The sequence below is a fragment of the Podarcis cretensis genome, assembly GCF_951804945.1.
Source record: "Podarcis cretensis genome assembly, chromosome: 10".
Classification (NCBI taxonomy): domain Eukaryota; kingdom Metazoa; phylum Chordata; class Lepidosauria; order Squamata; family Lacertidae; genus Podarcis; species Podarcis cretensis.
In genome coordinates this window covers 25,955,101-25,979,541 of record NC_137179.1, presented here as the reverse complement: position 1 = coordinate 25,979,541, position 24,441 = coordinate 25,955,101, and the positions used below count along the sequence as shown (strand labels likewise).

The window sequence follows — 24,441 nt, the reverse complement described above, 5'->3', positions numbered from 1 at the left end:
CGAGTGTGATAACGCCTAATCTCAACGCCGGAATTCCTCTTTACAACTCAACTTTCCTCAAAACCGATCCCTGAACTGAGGAAGCGTCTTTCTGTCCCCCGTTTCCTAACACACAGGAAATTGTGGCACGTCGAGTACGTTCCGGTGTAAGGTAAAGGTAAATGCGGCAATCAGCATCGAAATGGAGGAATACAACATAAAAGCTTTTTGGTGAAATTGCTCGAATGGGAGCAATAGAAACACAAACCACTGGTATAGATTCCCTAGGAATCTGCTAATCATCCCCGTTCATCACAATAGAGTAAAATGCAACAAATATAACTTTCTTTTGTGATTGCACTACAGTATTAGATACTTAACGTTCATGCCACTTCTTTCCTAATTGATTACCGGTATATATGTTTTGAGAGTTATATGATAGGCAGAAGTACAATAGGTGTATGTATAGTTGCCCATTTCTGCATCTCGGCCAGGAAGAGTTTTACCTGTTGGATTTATGACATGCAGATGTCACAGACCGCACTGTATAGAAAAAGAAAAAAAAAGATTGGTATCCATAGAACAGAACCTACCTGACTTTAGAAATAAACTACCGGTACTAACCCAGGAATTTTTTAAACGTAACCTGATTCAACCTAGGCACTGCCATTGTGATCATATGCAGTCACTTGGAATGATTCTGGGTGTCTCCTCCTTCCTCAAATGTTGGATCACTACCAGTGGTTGGGTTAGCAGTTTAATGCTGCTTTTAACAATATGATGGCAACCCAACTGGCAGCTTGGACCTACTGCAACCTATTGCATATGTCTAGGTGGCAGCAGTTTGTTTTCATTCTGCTGCTAAGTATTCCTTAGTCCCAACAACAATGAAGGCAACAGGTACATACTAATGTCTTGTAGTGGCCCCTTTTTGCTTATTGTTAATAGTAATTTTAAATTAAAAACAAATGCTCACACTGCCATGGCTAAAGTAGTATTGCTTTTACATGAAGATGCCAAGTGTGCCCAATAGGCAGCTCATAGGGATAGCTCATAGGGAAACAAATGCAGCTATTTAACTTGATATGCCCTGCCCACACTATAGTGAATAGTGGCAAAAGGAGAGGTTATGAACTGCATTGGCAGCCTATTTCCTTCATTTGATATGCCCTGCCCACAGCTGTTCACACCATTGTGAATAGTGGCAAAAGTGGAGCACAGTGGGCGATCCATATTAGGGACATCAGAAGCTGCCATTGGTCCATCTACCATATTGTTTACACTGGAACAGATCCCTAGGATTTCAGACAGGGGACATTCACAACCCTACCTGGAGATGCCAGGGATTGAACCTGCTATCATCTGCATGCAAATCAGATGCTCTGTTGCAGAGCTATGGCCCTCCCTGGTTATAAATCTCCCTGGATTTTGAATTTGTTAGCAATGGTGGCTTTTCATGGGTCTGTGCAGAGCTGAACTTCATTTAGCCATCAGTTGACCTGTTCCCAACTTGGGCTGCAGTGTCCACATTCAAAAGAGCCAAGAATTAATGGTCTCTGCAGTTGCATCTTTTTTATTTTACTACTTTAAATGAGAGGGAATCTCCACAACATTTTAAATCACAAACAAATTTTAATGAATACGAAATATTAACACACAGAAAAACCCATCTCACAAACCAGTTACATACACTATCTTGCTTTCATTAAGCTAACAAAAGTAAACATATTTGGATTATTTCAGCAAACAACATGCAGGAGGGACAAGTTAACTGATTAATTTCAACATCCGAAAGGCTGTGAACATTAGCTAAGAAACATTCAAATATTGCTGAATGGACATACCATGCTATATAAAATGCCCTTTAAAGTCATTTATAAAATCACAAAACAAAGCTTGCTTTCTCTTAGGCCTCTGCATGAGTGTTTTCTAATAAATATTGTTTCCCAGGTAAATTAGAATCTTGTGGAGGGACTGTGGCTCCATTTGACTCCGGCAGAGTGCTTAAGAAAACAGAAAAAGATATATACCACAATAAAATGATTACAATAAGGTTTTTTTTGTGGATGTTTATAACATAACCTAGCCATATCTAAGTCACACATATTAGTTTAGACTATTTAATATATTTTCCTCTCAAATTTAAGAAAGTATAGAGTTCCTTTATCAGAATTTGGGGTGCTATTGGCTTCTTGATACAAATAGTTTGTGCATCAAGTCTTATTATTTATTGTTAACATACGCTTTATATTGCAATAGCTCCCACAAAGCAGAGGTTCTCCAAGTCAGCCTAACAATTTTAAAACGTGAAAAATATATATTAAATTCCTATTCCTTGTAATTGGACATAAAATCTTAGAGCAGCCTTCCTCAGCCTCGTGCCCTGCCAGGTCAGCGGTTAAGGGAACTGGAGTCCTGCAACATCAGGAGAGCAGCAGGCTGGGGAAGGCTATCTTAGTGCAAGGCAAGTGCGGGCAAGGAACACTCTCTTCCAAAGGCATCTTGGAAAGGATTGTGTGGTTTGAGAGAGTAGTCTGTAGAGTCACATATGGCTATCACTAGCACCACTGAATTCATTGAACTGAACAATAACTGAATACGCATTCACCATTTTGTCATTTTGCTTAATCCCACAGAGAAATCAAAACTTGTAGGAAGGAAAGAAATAATTCTGCCTCTCCCCACCCTCAGGCAGGAAGTCAGCCTTAGTCTGAGATAGCTGAGATATACTTGGTAGAGTTTTTAAAAAGAAGGTTGTACATTTCCATTTTTTTATTTTAAAAAATCAAAATTGCCAATAAAACTACAATGCTTTTTATATCAAGGTCCTCTGCGATAGACACATCAAAAACATTGTATGGCAAATGGTTTTGAACCTTACTCCCAAAGTGAATAAAGATTCATTCTTACCAAAAACACACTTTAGGGATATAAAATATCAATTGGGAGTATTTAGAGACTCCCAATATAAGGTTTATATACTTAACAATTTTGTTATTGAAAAAGATCACAGTGAGTTAGTATTATAAATTGTACTTCCTAGAAGTAATTTTGTTCAAGTCATGATTCATTTCTGGTATAAAAGGGATGATTAGATAACCAAAGTAATGAAGCTTTCCTATATTGAATAGTTTGAGATATGCAAATATATATAAATATATAGTTTGCATATAATAATGCAGGCTCTCAAGCAATCTACTACATCAAAACATTCCTGTGGCTTGCTTGAAAAATGTGCACTTATTACCCTTCCATATGCCAGCTAGACTATGCAGGGGGTTGTTTGTTTTTTAATACCTCTAAGCAATTTGGAACTGGGCTGCTATGAAGACTGCTCATGAAGCAGGCAGCAGTTCAGGAGCAATCTGATGAGAGCCATCCCCTTCCACCCCACCCCACAGTTGCCAGCACAGAACCAAAGGAGGGATATGGAGGAATGAAAATAGGGTTTTGTTAACAAGCCAATTTGGAAAAAGAGCGGTGGGGTTGGGGTTAAGAGCTTAATATTTTAATTCAGATCAAATCTGAACCACTAACTTCAGTTTTATTGCTCTGAAGGCATTGGAATAAGCATGTTACTAAAACATCAGCAAGCATTTCTCCAACATGTCACAACTGTTTGCAAGAGAATACATTTACAGTAAGCAAGTGCAATAAATGTTACAATCTGCCATTATAAACAGAATTATTTCTTTACATTTTTTTTAGTAACTTTGCAGATTCAAGGGACATTTTATTTATATATAGTATCTCTGGTCTAGCCCACTTAGACACACAGATTTATCTCTCTGTAACAGTCATCTTTGCAAGCCATGCATGTTGAGAAGAATACAAATCACAATATAAATACTGTGACCAGGAAGGAACAAAAGAGACCCAAATATTTCACTTAGTAGAAGGTTCAGGCTCTGCTTTGCTTGCTTCACTGAAGAGCAGTTTTCGGAAAATACTTGCATAGAATGGTCCATACACCTGTTTATTCAGGTTAACAATGTTGGCATACTGTGATCCAATGGTCTCTATCTCAGTCTGAATCACAGCGAGGCCTCCTGGAATTGTGGGCGTAGACTTTTGAAAGCCTGGAGAAGCAAGCAAGCTTCTCATGTACAAATGAATCCGTTTATCTAGAGAGGGGGGAAAACACATCACATAATTAGAATTTAAGAAAGTAAGAATCGGCCAATAGTGAATCTAGCCCAGCATCCTGTTCTGAGAGTGGTCAACCAAAGGCTCATGGGACACCCACAAACAGAACCTGAGCGCAACTGAACTTTGGCTTGTAGCATTCAAGACAGACAGCATAATGTTCTAAATATGAATGAAGTAGGCCCTTACATGTTTTAACTGCACAAAAAGCATCTATGCATACATAGAAAGAAGCAGCACAGGCTCCACCCCCAAACCCATGTGCTAAGAGTGGACAACTGAGACCTATGTCCATCTATGTGGACAGACTTCCTAGGAATTGAAACCCTGTATGATCAAGTTGCTGAGGAGGTCTACCTACATAGGTGTCACTATCTCAAGACACCCACATATAGTGCTGTCGACATCTCTCATCAACCATTTTAAGAAGGTTGGGATTGCAACTTGTTTTGCTACAGTACAGTAGCCTTTGGAAGGTTTCTCCATTTCCGGTGAAGATAAATTTAAATCTGTGTTCGAATCCTGCACTGAAGCATGGGTCTGCATGTTTCCAACAAGGCCTTGAAGGGGCAGAGACAGAAATCAGGAGGCCAGTCCTTATTACAGCAAGCTGTTTCCTCTGCTCTTTTGAACATACTCCTTGCGCTTCTGCCCCAGTCAGGAGGGCTGGCATTTAGGTATGGTGGGGGCGGTTTTAGAGGGCGGGGAGAACAAGAATGTTCAGGGTGCAGTTGCCTAGATCAGCCAAGGAGTAGTTAGGGAGATTAACCTCCTGTAGTTATTATATAAAGGTAAAGGTAAAGGTACCCCTGCCCGTACGGGCCAGTCTTGACAGACTCTGGGGTTGTGCGCCCATCTCACTTAAGAGGCCAGGGGCCAGCGCTGTCCGGAGACACTTCCAGGTCACGTGGCCAGCGTGACATCGCTGCTCTGGCAAGCCAGAGCCGCACACGGAAACGCCGTTTACCTTCCCGCTGGTAAGCGGTCCCTATTTATCTACTTGCACCCGGAGGTGCTTTCGAACTGCTAGGTTGGCAGGCGCTGGGACCGAGCAGCGGGAGCGCACCCCGCCGCAGGGATTCGAACCGCCGACCTTTCGATTGGCAAGTCCTAGGCGCTGAGGCTTTAACCCACAGTGCCACCTGCGTCCCTCATAGTTATTATATAACCCCTGCCTTTTTCCTCTGTAGAACTGGTAAGGTGAGCAGGCAAGGCCAAAGAGTAATAGTAGCAAACCCCACCACACAGATTTAGTTACCCCTGATCTACAGTCAGAAACCCTTCAACCAAACACATGGACAGATCCCTCTGCACACACAGCTGAGTGTGTGGAAGTTCTGTTGACACATAAACGAATGTGTGTAGAGAGAGGTACAAAGTCTGTTGTCCTCCACAATTGCAGAGATGGGGGCTTACATATACTGATTCCAGACTTCAATCCATTTGAAGTTATCTGTTATACAAAGAACTATAAACTAAGTTTGAACTGCACAGTGGCTAAGTTCACATGTAATGCCCTAAGCCTAGACGGGATATCATAGCCAGTGTGTTCCTGCTTCAGTCCTGCCACTGCAAGCTAAGCCCTGGTTTAGCTTAGCGTGTCATCCGAAGCCAGATAAACCCACAAAGCATAAGACATAGAACAAACGTTTTGGCTACAGCTCCTGGCTTGTCAAGACAAACCATGAGTCCTGATTTGGATGATACACTAAGTCTAACCATGGTTTAGCTCACAGCACTGCAGTAGCAGCAAGACCAGAGGAGAAACAAAGCAGCCACTATCTCTCTAGGAACCTGAGCATTCGCACTAAGCCATGGCTTAGTATTACATGAGAACCAGGTCAATGAGGGCAGCCTTATTCATGCCACAGTATTTGATAATAGTGACTGGAAATCACAATTTTATTTGAAATCACAACAATGACATATACACTTAAAACATTAAGATGCCTGTAGCCAGTGAGTTAAGTTACTAACCAATTAAGGAGTTGATAGGATTGTCTTCTTCAACGATGTTGCAGAGCTGCCCTACTAAATTTGTTTGCACTTCCTTATTTAGTGGTGGGAAGCCTCTCTCAGTCACCGACTCATTTATTTCACTACATGTACGAATACCTATTGCATTAAGAGCTTCTTTCAAATCAAAACTCCTGCAAAAAGGGGGGTGAGGAGAAAACCATGTTAATTCTATCAGATACTGCCTTTGATTCCTGCCCCCATATTGACTTTTCATATAGGTTTTCAGTAAGTTCCAACACTCAAGTCTAAATACTTACTTCTTATTCATCCCTTCAAGTAGCACAAATGAAATCCGCTTTTGTTTGTCTACAAAATCGGGAATGCCCTCAATAACTGCAGCCAACATGTTGCTTGTTATGAGAGACACACACGCTATAACCTTCAACTGATTCAGTTTCTCTGTTAACTCCTGAAGACGACCTTCATCTGTCATTAATGTCTGGAATAAGATGTTTAGAAAAGAGTGTCAACAAAACAGTCAAATTTCCAATGAGACTGAATATAAAAGATATGTATTTTACCAGGAGTTCAATTTATTGTCAAAGGAGTTCATTTAGACCACATTCACATCATACATTTAAGTTATCTCACTTTAAAATAAGTCATGACATTCTCCAAATAAACCTGTGTTCTGAAATTTTTACAGGTTCTGATAATTGTTAGGAGACCCCTATTCCCCCTTCCCGGAGCTACAATTCCCATAGTTCCCTGGGAAGAGGGGCTGATTGTTAAACCTCTTTGGGAATTGTAGCTCTGTGAGGGGAACAAGGGCCTCCTAACAACTCTCAGCAACCTTAACAACCTGCAGCTCCCAGAATTCTTTGAGGGATGCATAAAGTGCCATCATGGTGCTTTAAATGCATTTTGTGAATGTGCCCTTTGTCAGATGGATTGATTGTTGAAAGCACTCTGTGAATTGTACTAACTATCCATGTGACAACTTCCCACTTTTCTTGTGTGCATTTTGGCCTTTTTAATAGTTTATTTTGCATCTTCATTTTTCAATGTAGGACTGCACATTCCAGCACATAAGAGTTCCTTTGGCTACTTAGCCTTCCTTCCTTCCCACAAACTTGCTGCAAGGCTACTTTCTTGACATGGAGATAGGAAACTATGCTCTGGGACTGGTCATGGTGGGTGAGGAGGAAGCTCTTAAATCAGGGCTGGGGATCCTGTGCCCTTCATATGTTGGATTCCCATCAGCCCTGGCAAACATGGCCAACGGTCAGGGATGATGGGAGTTGTAGTCCCCCAACACCTGCAGGGCCCACAGGTTTCCTGTCCCTGTCTTAGCGAGCTTTACCTCAGGAACAGGCTTTTTCTGGTAATCCCACTGTAAGAGTTTCAAGTAGCTGTTTGTTAGCACCAAAGTAGGACTCAGATTTGTTTTGGACATCCCATTAGCACCAGCATGCGAAGATGTTTCACAGGAAAGAGAAGACAGTTCATCTTGTATAGATTCCCTTATCCATTCTGTGGTCAAGTCCAGGGCACCTAAACATTGCAAGACAGAAAACAGAAACTGTAGTACATGTTTTATTATTGCACAGCTGGGGGAGGCACACTCTATGGAGGAAGGCAAACCCCAAGGCCCTGCTCACAAAAAGGAGGTAGAAGTAGAGAACTGCAGAAAGGCACAGAACAGCTACAGTGCTCTTTGATGGAGATCACATCATAGCAGACCAGTTGCAATTCTGCCTGCATTGTATTACAATGCCGCTGCGTGTATTGCAGTGGAGGTAGCGCTCACTGCAAGAAGGAAGCTGCCTGTCTTGTGCCGTAGCCACTGTCAGCACAAGTTCTGCCTGCACAACAAGACATAGCATCACAACAGACTGTGTAGCAGGAAGGCAGGGCCTTCTTCTGGAAGAGCAACTGCATTCACATGACAGTTAATCTTTTTTCATGACTTTCCCCTAACTATATTTGAGTCTCCACACGACATGTTCCTTGAATGTGCTTTAGCTCTCAACCAGAAACAAAGCAACACCCCCAACTTCTCTGCTCCCCCCATCCCTGACAAAATGGTGCAGCACTCACAGCATCCCCTGATGAAAACACTGCCTGAATATAACATTTCCAAGCACAATTCAAAGTGTTGGTGTTGACATTTAAAGCCCTAAACAGCCTTGGCCCAGTATACCTGAAGGAGCGTCTCCACCCCCATCGTCCAGCCTGGACACTGAGGTCCAGTGCTGAGGACCTTCTGGGGTTCCCTTGCTACAAGAAGCCAAGTTACAGGGAACCAGGCAGAGGGCCTTCTCGGTAGTGGCACCCGCCCTGTGGAACACCCTCGCACCAGATGTCAAAGAGAAAAACAACTACCAGACTTTTAGAAGACATCTGAAGGCAGCCCTGTTTAGGGAAGCTTTTAATGTTTAAAAGATTACTGTATTTTAATATTTTGTTGGAAGCCGCCCAGAGTGGCTGGGGAAACCCAGCCAGATGGGCAGGGTATAAATAATAAAATTAATAATAAATAATAATAAATAAATAAAATAGTAATAATAATAATAATAATAATAATAATAATAATAATAATAATTCCCGTCATCAGTTGTGTCAGTAGGTTGGAGTCCAAGGATTTGCACAAATACTGTATAGCTTGCAGGTCTCTCGTATACTGAATAAGGAGACTTGGCTAACACTCCTGACCCAAAGCATTTTTTAAAGGTTGCTTCTCTGTTATAGCGCCACGAACAGGTTTTAGAAGGTGGCTTAAAAGATCAAATTTCTTCCTGTTGGAGCTTTTAGTTCATTGAAGAGGAAGGAAAATGCAAATCTCCCCTTGGACCTCTTCTTAATTAGAGGCCCCAGGCAGCTGCCTGCATCGCCAGGCCATTGGCTATATACCCGCCTATGTAAACAAAGGACATACTTGGCGTTTCTTCAAGTATATCTTGGAATTTTGCTCTTTCATAATCCACCAAGTTACGCTGGAGATGAGGTCGAAGGCTCCGAATAGTAAAATTAGCCATATCCATTGTCATGAGATCCAGAACGTGGAATATTTGCCTGTAAGAATACAACAAACAAAAATAATTTGCAGCCATGTCATCATAGGAAACTTGGTTATGTTGTCCTTTCCCCACCACGCAGCATATGCAGAGACACAGGCTTATCTCAGTTCCCCAGTAGTCCAGTTTGCAAAGGGCAACCGCCCCACTGCTCAAGCATCAAAGATAAATTGCAACACAGCCAAACTATTATTAGACACCACCATGGCAATTCATGAACTTACTCTGTGCATTTGTAGTATCTCTGTGTTAATATAATGCACAGCTTCTAAATGCTCACAAGCAGTGCAATTAAAATATTCTGGTCTACAACCAACTTAAAATAGTGTATTTGCAGTTAAGCCAGCAAAACCCCACTAAAATGATCCAAGGACTCCCCTTCACATCACTGCTTGATTTACCATGTCACAATGGCTTCAATAGACATAGGAAGATAGCAAACATCTTAATACAAAATCAGACCCACTTTGAGGTACAGTGGTGCCCCGCAAGACGAACGCCTCGCAAGACGGAAAACCCGCTAGACGAAAGGGTTTTCTGTTTTGGAGGCGCTTTGCAAAACGAATTTCCCTATGGGCTTGCTTCGCAAGACGAAAATGTCTTGCGAGTTCCTGCGGGTTTTTTCCCCTCCCCCCCCCTTTTCCTAAGCCGCTAAGCCGCTTATCAGCTGATCCGCTGATAAGCTGCTTAACAGCTGATCGCTAAAAGCCGCTAAACCGCTAATAGCGCTAATCCCCTAAGCTGTCAATGGGCTTGCTTCGCAAGACGAAAAAACCGCTAGACGAAGAGAATCGCGGAACGGATTAATTTCGTCTTGCGAGGCACCACTGTACAGCGGGTGATCAGTGCTTGCAAAGCACTATGGGCAGGGCTTGGCAGCTGCCTGCAAAACCCGTTTGGCTCAGATGTATTTTTGTGTGCCCCACACAAGGAACATGCTTAGAAGCTGGATCCAGTAGAATTAATTTTGATCTTGAAGAGCACGGAGAGCTGAAGGGAGGAACAAGCATCACTCTTGCAACATCGTCCTTCAGCTCTACTTTTCAAAGGAGAAAAAGGCAACCACTCTCACCACCTCATGACCAAGTGGGTAGCAAGTGGGGCACTCAGAGGCTTTGTGGGCATCAGAGGAAGATGTCCATGGGTGCCACACTGGCAAGCCCTCTGTGAAATGATTGCTTCATGGAAAGCACTACTAGATGGAGCAGTATGAAGGAAAATAAAATGCAACAGTTGCTTGCCTAGGTGCACCCTCTCAGCAGCCCTTAATTTGGGTTTCCTGTTGTTTCTGGACTACAACTCCCAGCATCCCTAGCTTGCAGGAAAAGTGGTCAGTGATGATGGGAAATGTAGTCCAAAAACAGCTGGAGACCCAAGTTTGGGAAACTCTGGATCCCACTCCAGATCACTATATTTGGGAAATCCCAAGTTTTTCTCCAATTCTTTGAACAATGCTAAAAGAACAATGCTAAAGAACAGTGTGAAAAAGGAAAACCACACACCAACCTGAACAATACGACAATGTTCCCAGTAGCTTTTAACTGGTTGATGTCATGATCCCTTATTGGAGCACACAGCTTCCCCATGGTGCTAATGACATAGTTTGCGAGACCCTGGATGTCAACTGCATTGTGCTTGGCCTGCTGCCTTATGAGGTCGGCATCGAGAACTTCACAGATTTGGCTTCGCATCCTGTTAGCCCCAGGGTTCAGGAAAGAAAGAAGAATCTGAAATATTTAAACACACACACACACACACAAATCAAGTAAGGTGCAGCAGCTGTAGTTAAACTGGCTCACCGTGGTAATGCAGGTCTTGTGTGAGCATGATTAGAACAGAAGTGTTGCTGTACTGATAAAATTATATAGCTGGACCTAAGCTGACAAGGGAAAAAGAGAAAAAAAGAAACCCAAGGTTAACTCACCTCTTTAATTTCTTCAAACAGCTTGATGGCATGTTCATATTCAGGAGGATCTTCATTCAAGTCTTCCTCCAAACGATCCCAGAATGCCTGGTGCACAATTTGCTTCACCCTTCTAGTCAAGCTGTGGCAGGCAGGAAAATAATGTAAATAGTTAACAGTGTTGACATTTGCACTGAAATGATTGGTGCTGAATAAAACACACATTGTATCAGTATATATATGTATTTTTTTCCCCTGCGGTTACAACCATGAGAGTCAAAACAACAGCAATAAGCAATCAATTTTTAAATAGTGTAATTACATAAAATTCCACCACAGCAGACACAGAGACAAATAAGTGTTTTTTGTTAGCAACTGAGCTGCAGCAGGATGGAAACAGCGCTGCTGGTGACAAACACAGGCTGGAATGAAAACTGATGCCTCCTCACATCCCTGTGGGAGAGGCATTTGGGTTGATGCCAAGGAGTGTTGTGCCAGATTATATAATTTGAAGTTGTGGGAGTGGTCCCACCAGAACAACTGCAGCTAGAACAGAAAACTAGGAAAAAATTGTTCCTGTATCTACCAAAGAGAAAGAATCGGATATGCAATACTGGAAAGTTTCTTATCATATTTAGGTTTTCTTCTTAATTAAACGTGGATATAAACCTCTCCCTCAATCCTGTTTCCATTCCCATAGGAAAATCAGAATGTCTGGAGTCACTTGGATTTAAATTTTTTAAGGTGCCAAGCAGCGGTGATTCATACATTTTATGTTTAAGAGCCCCTAGTGTCTTGTCTTGCTTTAAAACTGAATTTATTGTTTTACTGCATTTTGCCCTTATTAAAATCTACCTGTTGTGTTGGCCAGACCGAAACATCTCAGTATACCTGTCCAACCCTAAATGGTAAAAAAAACTTGGTTGGGGCCCTAAAGAGAGCCAGTGTGGTGTAGTGGTTAAGAGCGGTAGATTCATAATCTGGGGAACCGGGTTCGATTCCCCGCTCCTCCATATGCAGCTGCTGGGTGACCTTGGGCCAGTCACACTTCTCTGAAGTCTCTCAGCCTCACTCACCTCACAGAGTTGTTGTGGGGGAGGAAGGGAAAGGAGAATGTTAGCCGCTTTGAGACTCCTTTGGGTAGTGATAAAGCGGGATATCAAATCCAAACTCTTCTTCCTCTTCTTCTTCTAAAGTCCCTTCTGTGAAATTACTAAACCCCTCTTGCTTACCTGTTGGGTGGATGTTCAGTGCGCTCCAAATGAAAGCTTTCGTTTACAGCAATTTCGTGAGCCAGCGTCAAGTTTGACAAGTTTCTTGCTGCTGCCATCATTTCATCAAATGTAACCACTTTGGGAGGGCTTGTAGCTGGGACAAAGGAAGGGAAAACATGTTTAGCGTGAAAGCTTAACATGCAAACACTTCAGAGCTTTAGTATTTCTGAATGGGTCCTTTGTAAGTGGAGATGATGAAGGGTGAACCCAATAATATACATAAACACAATTTAAATAAACATTCAGCCCCTTTCCCATAATGGTAGTTAACTGCTTGGAGCAAAGGTGGAAAATTTCATAGAGTCTTAGAATTGGAGAGTAAAGAGGGACCCCAAGGGTCATTTAGTCCAATCCAATGCAGGAATTTCAACTAAAACATACATCTAGATTTGTGGCCCTCTAGGTGTTGCAGGAGAAGGGGCGCGGGTGGCGCTGTGGGTTAAACTACAGAGCCTAGGACTTGCCGATCAGAAGGTTAGTGGTTCAAATCCCCGGAACAGGGTGAGCTCCTGTTGCTCGGTCCCTGCTCCTGCCAACCTAGCAGTTCGAAAGCACATCAAAGTGCAAGTAGATAAATAGGTACCGCTTCAGCAGGAAGGTAAACGGCATTTCCGTGCGCTGCTCTGGTTCACCAGAAGCAGCTTAGTCATGCTGGCCACATGTACGCCGGCTCCCTTGGCCAATAAAGCGAGATGAGCGCCCCAACCCCAGAGTCGGCCACGACTGGACCTAATGGTCAGGGGACCCTTTACCTTTATCTTAGATGTTGCAGGACTACAACATCCATCCCTGTTGACCATTGGCCACACTAGCTGGACCTGATGGGAGTTAAGAACCTAAGAAAAGTCTTGCTGGATCAGGCCAGTGGCCCACAAAGATCAAAGAATATGGACTTCATGGAAGATAAAGGCTAGCAACACCCAGACAGCCACAGCTTCCCCACACTGGCCTACAGCTTGGATATTCTTGTACAGTGAAGCCAACAGATGAAACCCTTGAAACTAGGGGGGCGGGCGGGGTGGGGAAACCAAATATTAACATCAATTTTGCACACAAGGTAGTGGTTCTCAAATTTCCTGCCATATGCACCAGTAGCTCATGCTAGCTTACAAGCTGGAGAGCTGGGCTTGCTTGAAGAGTCACTGGTGAAACTCTGCCTTGAATATTCGGAGTCGCTGGAAGAAGAAGCTGTGCTTTCGGAGAACCGGGAAGAATCACAGTCACCGTTCTGCTCATCATTGAGAGGCATTTTGGGATTGCTTTTGTCAATACAGTACACAGAACCTGGGGTGAGCAAGCATACTGAAGTCATCTAGACCTGTTTAGGTGACCCTTTTTTTTTTTTTTTACAAAACACACTTCAGTTTTTTTTAATTATTATTATTAGAAGGTGGAATCCAGGTTGGTGCTCTTGCACCACTCACAGAAGTGCTTTTGATCCAATGCACAAAGCCATTACCCAAAGGAGAGGCATGAGGATTTTGCCAATATGTGCTTCCCATTCCAAGGCGACCCATGCCATCTTTCACCCTGTTTGTAGGGGGTCCCCCAAACCTCTGAAGTCAATCTTCTTTTTTTAAAAGTATTGCAGCTGGAGAGGAAGAAGGAATCTGCCACAAATAAAACCCCTTTCCCCACTTTTCCATTAGCAGAGGGCATTCACTGGATCTAAAGACCTTCCACAAGCACCAGGGCCGCAAGTGGATGGTGCCCTAAGTCACTACGCACAGATGTCATTGCACAAAACAAGCAGTGCTTGCCTGTTGAAACTGAATTTAGTTTAGTTTTGGTATGAAGCTGAATCAAGCCATACTAAGCCTGTTTGGCCTTTGGTTTTCATAACAAGCATATACAGTATACAGCTTGGATGTTTTAGAAATAGCTCTTAAACAAAAGCACACAAAACGGCTGTCTCCATGGGGCAAGGTCATAGCTCACCATGCAATCAAAGCTTTTTCTCCCCACCAATATATTTTGTTTGATAAGAAGCAATTAGTCCTTTGGAGTGGGGGAGGGGGGACTTTAAATGAGGACTTTGAAGGTGTGTGAGAGGGGAATTCTTTGTCACCGAGTAAAACATCAGACTAACCTACTTAGGCCAGCAGCTCACAGAATGTGACTTTCACAATTGTGCGGAGATAGATGCAGTTCTCCTGCAAAACAAAAAAACAGAACCCCCCCGGGAGTTACCAGATAAAATACTGAACATTTATGTAATGCAAGGATTCAAAGGTCCATACGTTATTGTTGTAATTCTTGTAACAAAACTGTTAAGTGTGCTGATATTCCATCTATTTTGCAGCCAGGAGAGGCAGGGCTAAGGCAAACACAATGGCTTGCCAAAGTTAGGGTTGGGCATTGGGCTGCTTGTGTATTGTGAAATAATGGTCTCACTTGAAAGAGAGTTAACTCAAATTCAACCCTTCCCAGGAATTTAACAGATTAGAGAGTCATTGGGGAAGGGCTGTGGCAAAGGGGCACAGCACCTCCTTGGCATGCAGAGGGTCCCAGTTCCATCCCTTGGCACCTCCAGGTAGGACTACGAAAGACCCCTACCTGAAATCCTGGAGATTTATATGGTAGTAATGCTGCTGCTGCAACCCACCTTAGATCAGGCTACAACCTAACAGCAAGTCCTAACTCACCACTGGAAGACCAATGGTGAAGAAGTGCTGCACAGGCCAATGGCCTGACTCCGTATAAGTCAGCTTCCTAGGTTCAGGAACCCATTAATGCTGCAGTCCTGTGCTCAGATCATATGCAGAGGGTAGTCTGGGGATGGGGAAAATGTGGTCCTCCAAGCATTGTCCCAGCCGGCATAGCCAATGGCGAGGAATCATGGGCGTTCTAGTCCAATGAAATATGGAAGCCATAGGTTATATGTCCATGGCTCTTCCAGCAACCATGGCTAGCTGGTCATAGGTTAATGACTGGGACCAGAAGGCCTGAATAGATTACATCGACTCCAGCCTGACTGCACTGGTTACCAATTTGTTTCTGGGCTCAATTCAAAGTGTTGGCTTTGACCTTTAAATCCCTACAGCAGGGTTTCCCAAATGTGGGTCTCCATCTGTTTTTGACTACAGTTCTCATCATCCCTGACCACTGATCCTGCTAACCAGGGATGATGGGAATTCTAGCCCAACAATAGCTGGAGACTCACGTTTGGGAAGTTATAGGGCTGAAGACCACAATACCTCAGGGACTGCTTCTTTCCATATGAACCAACCTAAACCCTGCAGTCTTCAACAGAAGCCCTTCTCTGTGTTCCCCACCCAAAGGAGGTGTGAATGGTGGCCACAAGAGAATGGACCTTTTCAGGGTTGACTCCATCTATGGAATGTTCTTTTCAGGGAGACATGTCTGACACTATCCCTGCCAGTCTTTAGGCGCCAGGCCAAATCCTTTTTATTTACTCAGGCTTTCGCTAATTAATGTTGCCTCCTACGGTGGTTTTCCTATGTTGTGTTGTGGGTTAGAAACTCAGATATGTAAGCTAGGTGCCAAATGGCTCCTTAAACCAGGGTTACAGTCGCCAAAACGGTATACCTAGTTGCCATTTTTGGGCCAGATGGCTCAAAAGTCGTATTTTTCAATACAACCTTTTGGTTCCTGAAATTCATTCTGATTGGGCAGATAAAGTATCATTAATATAATTCTACAGGATGTGTTGCTAGTGTGTGAAAATAGTCAAGATCCAAGGATCTCCAGGAATGCACCTCCAGATGATGGAGATGTCAGGCGCCATTCTGGCACCCAGGCATCTTCACTTGGTCGCAGGTGGCTTTTAAGGTAAAGGGACCCCTGACCATTAGGTCCAGTCGTGATCGACTATGGGGTTGCGGTGCTCATCTCGCTTTATTGGCCGAGGAAGCCGGCGTACAGCTTCCAGGTCATGTGGCCAGCATGACTAAGCTGCTTCTGGCGAACCAGAGCAGCGCATGGAAACACCATTTACCTTCCCGCCAGAGTGGTACCTATTTATCTACTTACACTTTGACGTGCTTTCGAACTGCTAGGTTGGCAGGAGCTGGGACCGAGCAACGGGAGGTCACCCCGTCGCAGGGATTCGAACTGCCGACTTTCTGATTGGCAAATCCTAGGCTCTGTGGTTTAACCCACAGCGCCACCTGCGTCAGGTGGCTGGTAGCCAGGTGCAAAATGTGCCTGGCGAATTTCAAACACTGGTGGGTAAAACTTGCTATTATGAAACATATTACTGAATGAGCCTTCTGCATTGTTTCCTGACATTGCTTTTATGTCTTGCATTTTATCCTGTCAAGTTACCTTGAGGCTTTTTGTTGTTTAAAATGACTGAGAGATGTTTCTGTTTCTTTTTCTCTTTGCAGATGTTGGCACTCAGAGCAGGTGGCCAGTAGGAGAGGCTTTGCCTCTCCCCGCCCCCACTGCTGCTGTGCTGAAAGCAAATAGCTCTCACTCCTACTCTGGCTAGCAAATGACACCACAATGCTTTCTTTTTTTGAAGCTGCCACCTACACAGCAATCAGCTTTGTGAAATATTTGACAATGTTTAAGCACAATCAAATAATAAGCAGTCAAAAGACCAGTCAATTAATTGACAGGCCACTTGAAGACCACCTAACTAAAGGCTCATTCGCACTATACATTTAAAGCACTGTACATTTAAGCAGCCATGGCTTCCCCAAAGAATACTGGGAACTGTAGTTTGTTGAGGGTGCTGAGGATTGCGAGAGGATCCCTGTTCTCCTCACAGAGCTACAATTCTCAGAGCGGTTTAACAAGCAAACCCTCTTTCCAGGGTACCGTAGCTCTGGGAGGGGAATAGGGGTCTCCTAACAATTCTGCAAGGGACGCGGGTGGCGCTGTGGGTTTCTGGCAGGAAGGTAAACAGTGTTTCCATGCGCTGTTCTGGTTCGTCAGAAGCGGCTTAGTCATGCTGGCCACATGACCCGGAAGCTGTACGCCGGCTCCCTCAGCCAATAAAGCAAGATAAGCGCCGCAACCCCAGAGTCGGTCACAACTGGACCTAATGGTCAGGGGTCCCTTTACCTTTACCTTTACCAATTCTGCAACATACTGCAACTCCCATAATTATTATGGGGGGCATGACTGTATAAAGTGGTATCATACTAATTTAAATGTATGTTGTGAATGTGGCCAAAGTTCAAAATAAGGACAGATTTGGATAAGCCACTATCCAGCATAGCTGCTCACTTGGCCCCTGCTCTCATTTTTGGGGAGCCAGTGATGGAAAGAGCACCTCCAAACACTTCACACAGATAGTAGGGAGAAGCTTCTGCATCTCAGGATTTAATGTGGTGAAATCACTTCCTGTGCCAAGGAACAGCAATCATTTTCAATGTGGCTCAGGTAGCTCAACAACGAAAAAGATTTCCAGGTATGCACCTGAGTCAACCCATGTAAGACAGGAAGCAAATATGTCATCATCCCATTAAAAACAACCAAATGGAATTTAGATTTTCACATGGTGCAAATGACTCAAGCTATTTCATAGCTAACCAGCCAGCAAACATATACTTGCATGAAGTGCCAGAGTTAGGTGTCTTGTTTACAGTCAATAAATCTGCCAGGTGTCCCTTACTTTTAAGGAACATCCCATATTCTGAAACAAAAACCATTACAGAATGCACAGAATGTAGCTTTCCTTTAAAATATATGTGGCAATATGCAGAGCAGAAAGCCACAACTCAGGTGTCCTGTGTTTTCACACATCTACCCTAGAGCACACAAAACCCCTTTTTTTCAAAAGCTACAAATCACTGCACAGAGAAAGAGAAAGAACGCATCTTAGTCTCAGGCTCATGGGTTTGAGCCCCACATTGGGAAAAAGATCCCTGCACTACAGGGGGTTGACTAGATGACCCTCATGGTCTCTTCCAACTCCAATTTGATAAATAAACAAATGATCTTTAAATAAATCAACCACTTCCTGTGAAACATCTCAAAGCAATTTAACACCTACGATTAAAAACATATATATGAAGCAATTTCATATATAAAAACAATTTCTTATTGACAAAGCACTCTTTGGATTCCCATAGGCATCACTTTAGATTTGAGTAAGATTTTTTTAAAGAGATCTATCAGAACAATCTGTACAGCATCTTGGACACCAGATACTAGCTGACTGCTAAGGCTAGCATCAGTCAGAAAACTGTAGTGGGCAAACTTGCAATCTGTGCAAATTTGACACAGGGATATATCAGGGACCTAGAGAGGGACTAAAAATAGACTCAAGACTCATGGCCAAAATAAAAGAAAGGAGAGGCATATGATCAAGAGCTCTAAGAGTTTCATTCATTCATCCTAATAGACACATACTGGATATGGTTTAGCTTCCGCTAAAGAAAAAAAATAAGATATACTGGATAAGCTCTTAACCTAAATACAGCCTCACTAGCCCATCATCATGTTCTTTCTTTCAAATGGACAGTGAAATGGCAATCAGCACTCATGTTTCTCCAATATATTTATTTAATATCATTTCAGGCCATCTCTTAGGAGCAAAGTCCTCATATGGCAGCTTCCATGAAAAACAGCAATATACTTAAATCAAACATAGAGGTATCAAAAATATGAAACCACTGCTGGAAGAATAAAACCAGTCAAAACATTTCAACAGCAGTTAACACCAAAAGAACCAGCTTAGATTTTGAGGGGGAAGCAACCTGAAATATGTCATTACAAGCTCACAGGTCTGTGGTGAAGGGGCCACATGTCCCCCAGCTGTGGTTCCACTGCTGAAAAGGCCCCATCATTTATGCTTACTTCAATGGCTGTTGTATGTAAAGGGCCTCCAAAGCTGATCTTCAGGCGAGGGCAGATTCATACATGTGAAGGCGCTTCTTAAGGTAATCTGGTCCCAAACTACATAGGTAAATACCACCACCTTAAACTGTACCCAGAAGTGTACCGGCAACCAGAGCAACTTGTACAATATTGGTGTTATGTGCTCCAACCACTTTGCAATCACCAACATCTGTTTGGAGGCAGATGTTTTACACCAGCTGAAATATCTGGACCATGCTAATCAAGCCTAGTTGACACTTAAAAAGATAAGCCACTTTTAATGTAGAAAGAGAAACATAACAAACCATAGTAAAGTCGTACCTCGGCTCCCGAACACCTTGGGAGTCAAACGTTCCGGCTCCCGAACAATCGAAAACCGGAAGTGATTGTTCCAGTTTTTGAACGTTCTTTTGGAAGCTGAACATCCGGTGGTGCTTCCACGGCTTCCGATTGGCTGCAGGAGCTTCCTGCAGCCAAGTAGAAGCTGTGCTTTGAAAGTTGAACATTTTGGAAGTCGAACGGACATCCAGAACGGATTCTGTTCGACATCCGAGGTACAACTGTAAGGTTATAATGTTTATCTACAGCGTGTGTCTGCAGTAGAAGATGTACTTGGGCTAGCTTGCCCATTCTACCTGCTCAAAAGTTGTTCCGCAAACAGAATCCGATGCAATTCATTGGAGGCAATGTTTTCGACACTTGGTGCATTTGAGAACATTAATCAGACGCCCAGCAGGTCTACAGACAGAGACAAAGAAAATAAGAGATTTATGATCAGTGCCTGCAATTGAATTGTGTGATGCACCTTCTGAGCAGGAGCTGCCTTGTCTTCGTGGGAAGATAAGGAGACCGATTCTGTGATCATTAAGCCTGAACACTGAGATTTCCTTGAACAAATTCAGTTTTGGGTACCTCTGTATGCTATTCATCCATCTATTCCTATAGCAGCCTGTGCCTCTAACGAGTTCCAAGCAGTTACTTTGGGTGCGCTGGGAAGGAGCAGAAGGTTGGTAGCTAATGTTTGCATAACTCTCATTGGTCCATTATAGTTCAGTACACAGACTAGCAGTGGCTCTCCCAGGTCTTAGTCAGGAGCCTTTCTAGAGATTCTGGGGATCAAATCTGGGACCTTCTGCAATCAAAGCAGGTGCTGTACTTTTGAGCTGTGGTTCTTCCCATGACCTGCCAATTCTCCATGGTACTTGATGACCAGATCAGATGTCTTACTCCTTTGCTGATTTTTGGCTGCCTCTTGGCTCTCCCCATGGGGATTCTCCTAGAACTCCAATCAGCCCTCATCTTTCTCCTCTTGGGACCTGTGCCTCTAGTGTGACCTGGTTATTAACAGCTCATCATGGGCATTAGGGTAAATGGACTGCCAGTCAAATCGACTCTTCCCTCTCTTCAATCAATGACTTCGTTAACTATCAGCGCTCCATGCTTTCATGTTTGGTGCAGACAAAAACCAATCAATTTCAAGCAAAACCAACCCAAGAGTTACTGCAGCGTGGCCTCCATTCATTTCCATTGGGCCTCTGTGCAAAGGCTATGAAGGGCCCAACAGAAAGGTCTGCTCCAAGTACATATAAACCAAGTGAGCCTGGTCTGGAAAGCGGGCCAGATCATCTCGAGGGGATACAGACTAGGGGGGAAGTAAGCAGTAGGCATGGAAGGGTTCTGCAGTTCTCACCTGTACACTGTTTTTACTCTTTATATCATACACCACCATCACAACACACACACTTGTGATACATACTTTAAATTGACCAACATTTAAAGTGATTGCCCTGCCACCATCACACCTAATCTGGCCCTCCAGTAAATGGAAATTGGACAGCAGCTCTTGGCACCTTAATCCCATATTGCAATAATTCCACAGCTACTGATAATTAAGTGCAATTTTCACTTCAAACGTCTACTACTCAATTCGGTGATCTACATTCGTTTCAACATCAGAAAGGGTCTTTCTAAAAATGGGACACACTAATGGTTGATGGCACTCGGGAGACTTAATTTGACAAACAAATTAGCCTCCTTGGAAAAGACTGTACAGGCAAAAGGATTATTCGACACTGAATTACAAGGTTTTTTAGATAGGTGATTCTGGTATATTTTTTAACCTATAGTCTTTGTTCTTCTGTCCAGTTAATGCAGTTTACTAAGCTTAGGTTGTTACTGGGGTTTCCCTTGGTTTTTTTTTAGGGCTGCAACAGACAAGGTGTGGGTAATCAGTAACTGGATCGCCTGACACTCCCCCCCCCCCAAGAAAGCAGTGTCTATTTTGAACTGAGCAGTACATGAAGAGTGGAGGCTTAACCCTTCCTTCCCTGTCCCATAGTACTGTTTTCTACATCTAGATTGTTTATCCAACACTGCCTTGGGGGCCCCAGTAGAAAAAATACAAACACATTATTTTAAACAAAATAGCTGTAATTCTCTGCAAATGTAAGAGTAGAAAAACCTCATGCAAGAAAATTCTGTAAATGCAATATTGCAACATTTGTTGCAGATTTTCGGTTTGGAATTTCTCTCTCCTGGTGTTAGCAACTTGCAAAACATGCTTACATGGGAGTAAAGCCCATTGAACCCAGTGGGATTTGCTTCCGAGCAAAAATAAAAATGCAGACGATTTTGCTGGCTGTCATCAGTAAGGGACCAGCAGCAAAATGTTGCTGTTGGTCTCCCCTCCTGAGAAGAACCCTCAGGATTCCAACCAGCCAGCCTTTCCCTTACAGCTATGCATTCCACTCTCCCTGCCGTCCATGGTCTTCTATTTAATGTTTCCAAATTATACTCACCACTGTCAAGTTACTGAGGATGTTCCATCTTCATTGGGCTGTTTTGGCAGTTTCTCTCCCCACCCCAGTATAAAATTGTTTTGTACTTCTTCAGGGGTCTCCTGAAGGGTTATAGTGCCTGCTTCCCATGCACAAAATACCCCAGGTTCAATCCCCGCCATCTCCGGCTAGGGTTGGAAAAGACCCCTGCCAAAACTGGGGGAGAGATTCTGTGAGCTGATATAGACAATACTGAGCTAGATGGACCATCTAGGTGGTTTGACTTGGTATGAAGAAGTCTATTACTTTCATTCTCCTCTGTGGTTTTGCTTCATTGCTGTTACCAGTTAAGTTACCACTTGAGTTCACTATTAGATGGAAGAGATATTTAACATGCCTTTTGATCTTTTTAACCCGTATATGTTTCCCCAGATAACCAGGCCTGCCTCATCCCATCTCCTGCCATTCCTACTAGCCTTGCGACCTATTAAGCATAGTTTGGATTTGTCACATTGGCTAATTCAGCTTAGATCCACTAATAGCACATCCCCGTCATCCCATTGCTCTTTGCTGAGCTAATCACAAATCTGCTTAAGAGACCTTTGAGTGTTCTGCCGTGGAAGACAGACCGCAAAGGGCTTTTTTGCCTATATCACTTTATTTTACCCATATACAGTACAGAGAAATAAAGAACATTTTTATTTCTCCAACACTGATTGGAGACAGTAATGATTTTTAAATGCCTCTTAAAAACTTAACCCAAGCTTCCTAGACTCCGACAAAAAATTCTTTCTTTCATGTACAGTATTCAGCTTTATTTGTGACATACAGGCATATATTGTTTTTATCTTCTTTTTAAGAATTTGCGCTGAATGTTATTGTGCTTTTATTACTTTTATGTAAACTGCTTAGCCATTTTTATTCTATCATCATGGCAGTCACAAACTAGCACTGTTGTTCATTCTCGTGTTATTAAACAGAACACAGTAATTCTGATCCGTAAATTATGTATTTTATGTTGTAATTTTACGTTGTGAACCGCCCTGAGGTCTACAGGTAAAGCGCATACAAATGTTAACACCACCACCACCACCACATTTCTGGGGCAGGGTGGTGGTGGTGTACCCTGGGTCTAACCACTCATCTGGGGTAGTTACCCGCACTCCCAATTCAGGATCTTCACTCCTCCTATCAGTCCAGCCTATGTCAACCCGATTCTTAATCTTTTGACATCCTCATGAATGCTGAGGCGCAGGAAAGTTTGTAGACGCCTGCAAAGGCAGAACGTAAAAAGAAAAAAGGCCATACGCTGAACTCGGCCATCCGAGCGGAGGCTTAGTTCAGAAAAAACACGCATTGGATCAGACAGCACAATTTGGCAGCCTTCTCCTGCCTTGCTCCCCGAAATCGCCAGCGCTCAGCCGTCGAGCAAGATTTGCGCGAGCAACAGCGGCTCTCGCTGGCCCCCATTTAGGCGAGCTGCCCTAAGCTCCTCCTCTTCCTCCATCTGTTTCAGTTATTCCCTCCCCACAGATGTATTTTTGGCAGTTACTCGGAGGTACGAGTGCTTTGGCATTGACCGACCAAACAAAAGCAGCGTTTCCAAGGAAAGCATTTAAACACACAGACACACACACACACACACACACACACACACACACACACACAGCCTCCAATCTACCCCCTTCCTACCCCCTTCGCCGTTGCCTCTTCTGCTAACATCTGTTTTGTTTTCTTTGTTAAACACACAATCCTTTCTTTAAAAAACAAAAACAAAAAGCACCTGACGGTTCCTTAATTATACACCCCAGGAAAATCGGGGGGAAGGGAGAGACGAGAGGAGAAACTTTAGGGGCCTATTTTTATTTTATTTAACACACTCAACCACAATAAGGCTTGCAAACCACGAGCGCTCCCCGCCGCCGGTTCTGCAAGAGGACAGCGGGGTTGTTTACCACCACCGCTCGGAGCAAAGCCTACTGCCCTAACCGCCATTACTCAGGTGTAAGCGCACTGAATAGCAGGACTTGCAAAAGGACGGTCATAGGATCGAGCGGCAGGGCTTGTTTTAATCTTGAAACAGAGAGAAAATAAGTCACCTTGAACTCCCCCCTCCCAGCCGCGCTGAAACCAGCTCTGGAATATCCCTCTACAAGCCAAGATTCCATCACACTGGGAACTGAAGTGCGGGGAGGGGGGAGAGAGAATGCGGAGCTGAACCGGATTATAGATAAATTCCCCCGGGCAGGCGAGAAAAGAGGCGAAAGAGATGGAAGGGACCTGCTTTCTTCCCGCCTCCCCCCAAAAAAACCCCCGCCCGATCCACTCACCCCAAGAGAGCCTCAGGCAGGGTCAGCCTTAACCCCCCTTTGCTCCTGCTGCTACTCAGCCGTTCTCACCGGGGCTTTAACTCCCTCCCCCCGCTTCACTTAGTTATACATAGTCCTCGGGTGTCTATTAGCAAGCTGCCTGGACGCTTCCACTTCCCTGGGGAAAGGGGGGGGGGAGGAAAGAGATTTACTCCCGTTCGTGGC

The 24,441-nt window shown here is 43.6% G+C and overlaps 1 protein-coding gene and 1 long non-coding RNA gene across 6 annotated transcripts; one reads left to right on the top strand and one right to left on the bottom strand.

Moving 5' to 3' along the window:
• Nucleotides 1–23: 23 nt before the first annotated feature.
• LOC307225315 lies at nt 24–11,301 on the top strand. The gene is made up of 2 exons (XR_013842865.1): nt 24–151; nt 11,107–11,301. It is a non-coding gene; the product is annotated as an uncharacterized lncRNA (long non-coding RNA).
• TCP11L2 (t-complex 11 like 2) lies at nt 1,592–24,382 on the bottom strand. Of its 5 annotated transcripts, none has more exons than XM_079992743.1 (12): nt 24,238–24,382; nt 19,766–19,868; nt 14,428–14,491; nt 13,449–13,622; nt 12,297–12,432; nt 11,086–11,206; nt 10,668–10,888; nt 9,023–9,159; nt 7,448–7,638; nt 6,402–6,583; nt 6,103–6,275; nt 1,592–4,103 (listed from the first exon to the last, which is right to left on the bottom strand). In XM_079992743.1, exons 4-12 carry the CDS (start codon nt 13,585–13,587, stop codon nt 3,865–3,867), a joined length of 1,539 nt encoding a protein of 512 aa, XP_079848869.1. In that variant the 5' UTR covers nt 13,588–13,622; nt 14,428–14,491; nt 19,766–19,868; nt 24,238–24,382; the 3' UTR covers nt 1,592–3,864. The 5 variants fall into 5 exon arrangements, with proteins under 5 accessions (XP_079848869.1, XP_079848871.1, XP_079848870.1 ...); XM_079992745.1 differs by having other exon boundaries at nt 14,432–14,491; XM_079992744.1 differs by lacking the exon at nt 24,238–24,382 and adding an exon at nt 21,929–22,028.
• Nucleotides 24,383–24,441: the final 59 nt, after the last annotated feature.